The 5,635-nt window shown below is 40.0% G+C and overlaps 1 protein-coding gene across 1 annotated transcript; it reads right to left on the reverse strand.

The window, feature by feature from the left end:
• Window positions 1-3,287: 3,287 nt before the first annotated feature.
• Window positions 3,288-5,635, reverse strand: LOC141684758 (UDP-glycosyltransferase 76B1-like). Its single transcript, XM_074489868.1, has 2 exons — window positions 4,997-5,635; window positions 3,288-4,270 (listed from the first exon to the last, which is right to left on the reverse strand). Exons 1-2 carry the CDS (start codon window positions 5,475-5,477, stop codon window positions 3,393-3,395), a joined length of 1,359 nt encoding a protein of 452 aa, XP_074345969.1. The 5' UTR covers window positions 5,478-5,635; the 3' UTR covers window positions 3,288-3,392.

The following is a 5,635-nucleotide window of genomic DNA, read 5'->3' on the forward strand; positions in this document are numbered from 1 at the left end:
CTAGACTTAGCTTTCCCATTAGTCATTCATATGCATCAGTACCATTTGAGCTAATACATACAGATATTTGGGGTCCGTATAAGATGGCTACTCGAGGAAAGTTTAGATTCTTTCTCACAATCGTGGATGACCACAGCCGGATGAGCTGGGTCTATCTTTTGCAAAGAAAATCTGACTATCTGGAGACACTAATTGTGTTTGAAGAATATGTGAAGAATCAATTCAGTGGAAAAATCAGAATTATACGGTCTGATAATGCGTTGGAATTTGCTGATAAAGAGTGTATCAAACACTTCACTGGGAAAGGCATAGTGCATCAAACCTCGTGCCCTTACACACCCCAACAAAATGCCAGGGCGGAAAGAAAACACAGGCAAGTATTGGAAGTGGCAAGAGCACTAAGATTCCAGTCCAGGCTGTCTCTTTCGTTTTGGGGTGACTGCGTTTTAACAGCAGTGCACATCATAAATCGCTTGCCAAATACAGCACTGGAGTTCAAAACTCCGTATGAAAAATTGTTCAAAGAGCCAGTGGATTATGACGAACTCAAGACCTTTGGATGTTTAATGTTTGCTTATAACTCAAATCATGGAAGTGACAAGTTTGCTCCAAGAGGCGTAGCTGGTGCCTTCATTGGTTACCCAAACAACACGAAGGGATACAGAATACTAAACCTGTCCAATATGCAAGTGTTTGTATCTCGTCATGTCGTATTTCATGAGCATGTATTCCCTCTCAATGCCAACACAAGTAAACCATACTTGAAACCGTTACCTACCTCACTTCCTTTCACTGACAACAAGAAATACGATGATGAGCTTGTGGGTGAAGAAGTAATCGCACTGGGTGAGCTCCAAGGTCCTCATGAGGAAGGCGCTACAACCACGGAGTTGGAACACTCAAATGAAAATGAAAGTGAAGATACAGTGGATGATGATGTAGCAGAGTCGAATGAAAATCCTGAAGTGGAACAATCAATGGTCAGAAGGTCAAAGAGAACGTCCAAGGTGCCAGTTTGGATGAGTGACTTTGTTACACCACACTCTAGCTCGGCAATGACAGCCGCTGCAGTCACATCTCAAACAGTTCATCCCAGTTTTAGCTGTTTCCTGGCTGCCATACTACCACAAACTGATCCTGTGTCCTTCAGTCAAGCAATAAAACACTCACAATGGATTGAAGCTATCAATTCAGAGCTAGAAGCACTTGAGAAAAATCACACTTGGGAAGTAACGACACTACCACCAAATAGGAAGGCGATTGGATGTAAGTGGATTTTTAAAACAAAGTTTAAGGCAGATGGTTCAGTGGATAAGTATAAAGCAAGGTTAGTGATTCTTGGCTACAAACAAAAATATGGAATCGACTATGTCGAAACTTTCGCACCAGTAGCCAAGATGGCAACTGTGAGAGCAATGTTGGCAGTGGCGGCAATGAAAGACTGGCACGTGAACCAACTAGATGTATACAATGCGTTCTTAAATGGAGATTTAGATGAGACTGTCTACATGGTTATGCCGCAGGGATACAATGGAGTTGGACGTTGAGTTTCAATCACAGGCTACACATCTGAAGTGGATACAGTGAACACATTGGTTTGCAAGTTGAAGAAAGCAATTTATGGACTTCGTCAAGCTTCGAGGCAGTGGCACTACAAGTTGTCAGTCACTCTGGTGGCCATTGGATTTCGACACTCAAAATCAGATTATAGTCTCTACTCGAAGGTGACACATGATTCCATCACTCTTGTGTTAATTTACGTAGATGACATACTAACTTCTGGAAATAATCACAACTCCATAAGTGATCTCAAATCAGAGTTAGGTAAACAATTCAGTATGAAAGATCTGGGGCCAGTGAACTATTTCTTGGGTCTGGAAATAGATAGGAGTAGTGCAGGCTTTTTCGTGTCGCAAAAGAAATATGCCATGGACCTGATAAAAGAGTTTGGAATGTCAACTGCAACTCCACTGAAATTGCCCATGGATTCACATTTATCACTGACTCCAGATAAAGGAGATCTGCTTCAGGACCCTGTTCCCTACCAACGACTACTTGGGAAGCTCATTTATTTGACTATCACCAGGCCGGATGTATCATTCTCAGTGCATAATTTAGCTCAGTATATGCAAAGCCCAAGGACGACTCATATGCAGGCAGCTAAACGCGTCCTACGCTATCTCCTCAATAATCCTAGTCAAGGAATTCTGCTTGCATCATCTTCAGCTGCCCAGCTCACTGCGTATTGTGACAGTGACTGGGCTAGCTGCCCTATTACCAGAAAATCTACAACAGGATACTGTGTTCTCTTGGGTTCATCTCCCATCTCTTGGAAGACGAAAAAATAATCGGTAGTGGCACGATCAACAGCCGAAGCTGAATATCGAGCAATGACTCTCACATGCTGTGAAGTCACATGGTTGTCATCTCTGTTGAAGGACATGGGACTGTTGGATCTTCCACCAACAATCATAAAAAGTGACAATCAGGCAGCACTCTCTATAGCAGCCAATCCAGTGCTTCATGAGCGCACGAAGCACATTGAGATCGACTGCCACTTCATAAGAGACAAGATCCTTGAAGGAGCCATCACCACTACTCATGTTCCATCACATTCACAGCTTGCTGACGTTCTCACAAAGCCCCTCTCAGTGAAGCAGCACAATTCACTTATTCGCAAGATTGGAGCCTCGACAACTACCTCCACTCCACTTGAGGGGGAGTAATGAAGTTATGAATTGCAGTTGCTTGAATAAAGCTGGCCACAATGCACTGCAAGATGACCAGCACTCGTTATTTCTGTTTTCTAGTTAATCTTATGCTGACTGGGCATGGTATGTGTCCAACAATAGTCATGCACAATAATGTTAAGCCTTAAAGGGCAGTTTAGTATTTTCCTATTAAGTTTGTTACATTGCTGAGTTGTATCAGATATAAGGACAAGTGATAGAGGGGTGGTCCTCAGAATGAAAAACCAGATTGTTATCAGTTTTGTTTTTGGTTGCATTCTCTAGTTTTGAACCTCATCTACACAGCTATCTTTGCATAAACATTATCTTGTTTTTCACGACTGAACACCACATGACCGGTCTCAGAGTTAGGTGAATGTCTTGAATAACATTTTAAGTGTTTGTAATAAGCAAATATACCTCATATCCATTTCTGAGGTCCCCTTCACTTCTGCTAAAATAATTAAGAACTAGTTCCAGTTCAGGTCAGGTCATTCATTATTTAAATTTAAAAACTGAGAAACTTTATATTTTAGATCTTCTGGGATTGAATCAGGATATCAAATTTTTTGACATGTTGACAATTATTAGCTACAAGAAACAATTTCATTGTACATAATTTCTTTTTAACAAGATAATATATGCTAAGCAGCCTACAGAATTTTAGAATGACAGGATGAAATTCACTAAGCTTTCTAGTGATCTGTATGATGATCCACCTTCCATTAAACAAGTGTTTACCTTCTCTTTTAGACAAGACATTCTCATTTTCATCTCTTTCCCTTCTTGTTCGACCACTACTCTCCTTATTGCGCTTGTTATCTCCTCTCTCTCCATACCATTCTCCAATACTAATCCCACTTTCCAAACAGCCTCGACATACCTTGCATTTGTCATCTGATCACCAAAAGAAGGGGAACAAATCATTGGAACTCCTTCACAAATACTCTCCAACGTCGAATTCCATCCACAATGACTCCAAAAACATGTTGTGGCCGGATGAGCCAGCACTTCTTGTTGTGGAGCCCATTTAACAATATGACCCCTTTCACTCACCGCCTCAAGGAGCCCAACTGGAAAGGGTTCGAGCCACTCTGAGCCACGAATGACTCCAGGTCGAACCACCCACAAGAATTTTTGCTTACTATTGGCCAATCCCCAAGCCATTTCAAAGAATTCAGTCTTATCAATAGCTGCCAGGCTCCCGAAACTAACATACAAAACTGAGTGTGGTGCTTGCATGTCTAACCAAGAAAGTGCAGTCTGGTCTTGTTCTAGTAAGCTACTTGCTGAGGCTGTAAAGTATTTGTGGAATGGACCAATTGTGAAATTGGGGATTGGAAATTCTTTTTGAATAGTAGGAAGTATAGATTGTTCAAGTTCTTCAAAGGAGTTCCAAATGAGTCCTGAAGCTGCCTTGGTTCCTGACATAATTGCCAAGAGCATCACATGTAAAGCGTCTCTCTCAATCTTAAAGGTCGATGAAAGATCTTTTACTTTCAGTTGTGGAACCTCTGGTACTGGTGCTTCTGATTGAGAATCTGCAATAGAAAATTGACAATCCAAAATAGAGCTATGCGCTTTAGTAACATTGTATCTTAGTTGTAATGTTCATAGAAATTAAATTTACTTGGGAATTTTTGTGTGTGTACAAAATGGATCAAAAGACTTCATATATCTAATTAATTATAGCTTGTATGATGTATATCATACTTATGACACCACTGAACGTCTCAACTGAAGCACATGATATTTCTTTTGGATTTATTCATGTATATCATCACTGTTCATGCTCATCTATAAAGCATAACAGCCAAAATTTATATCATCACTGCTCATGCTCATCTATAAACACCTTAGGTTGTGCAGTACTTATCTTGAAAAGACGCATCACTGCATTGCGACAATGCATACAAAATTTTTATTGCTCTGCAGCCAGCTCAATGTCTACTATATTAATATTAAGTTTTATTTGTTAAGTGACCGATCGCTCTAAAACCTTAAAGTGGCAGAAGAACACCCCCTCAATCGTACAGTACAATTGACAACGAAAAATAAACCAATACTAACAACAAATATTTAAATTAAATAAATGGGGGTGGGGGACTATATTTTTTAAGATTAATATGATATATAAAAAATGAAGGAGTTGGAGATTCCCCTAGAACGAGAGGATAGCTTATGAAAGAAAAAGCAATCGATGTGTATTATAACGATTAGTTGTCTACTAAGAAATTTGAAAGTTTATGTTGTTAAGTAACGCACACCTTCAATGGAGAGATATCCTTTTTGAAGCAGGAGTGGGAAGGAATGAAACACATGAAACGAACATAGACTACTGGTCCTTAAGACGATTCTCGGGAGCTTAAGTAAGTCCGTGACAGCTTGAGTAAAGTACAAAGTAGCATCTGGAATAAGGCAGCGTATAGGATCTTCTACAGAAGAATTTGATAACAGCCTTTTAACGCAGTCGTGAAATGGATCAATCCAGACCTTGTTTACGAGGTTAAGTAGTAATATGACATTCTTGACATTACCTAGTAAGCTGGTGTCATAACCAGCAAGAGTATCTTCAGAAAAGGATTCGAAAGTGAAGTGAGGGTAATTGGATATGTTCGGAGAGTTGAAGGAAGTGTGTATGATTGTAATATTAAAGCCCTTGGAGTGAAGGATGTTTGCAAGCTGAAGCATCGGGTTTATGTGGCCTTGGAAGGGCAATGGAAAGAGTAATAATCGCCCTTTGCCCATCCTGCTTGCAAGCTTCTATGTTCAAGTTATGTTTTTCTAGGATAGAATGGCTAATTTAATTTATAACCACCATTCCTTCAAAAATTTAAGTTTGATAACTACTACTATATGACAGCAGACAGGTTACAGGTACGTCATTCAAAAAAAAACACCTAGTT

Source organism: Apium graveolens, chromosome 9, assembly GCF_009905375.1.
Source record: "Apium graveolens cultivar Ventura chromosome 9, ASM990537v1, whole genome shotgun sequence".
NCBI classification, from domain to species: domain Eukaryota; kingdom Viridiplantae; phylum Streptophyta; class Magnoliopsida; order Apiales; family Apiaceae; genus Apium; species Apium graveolens.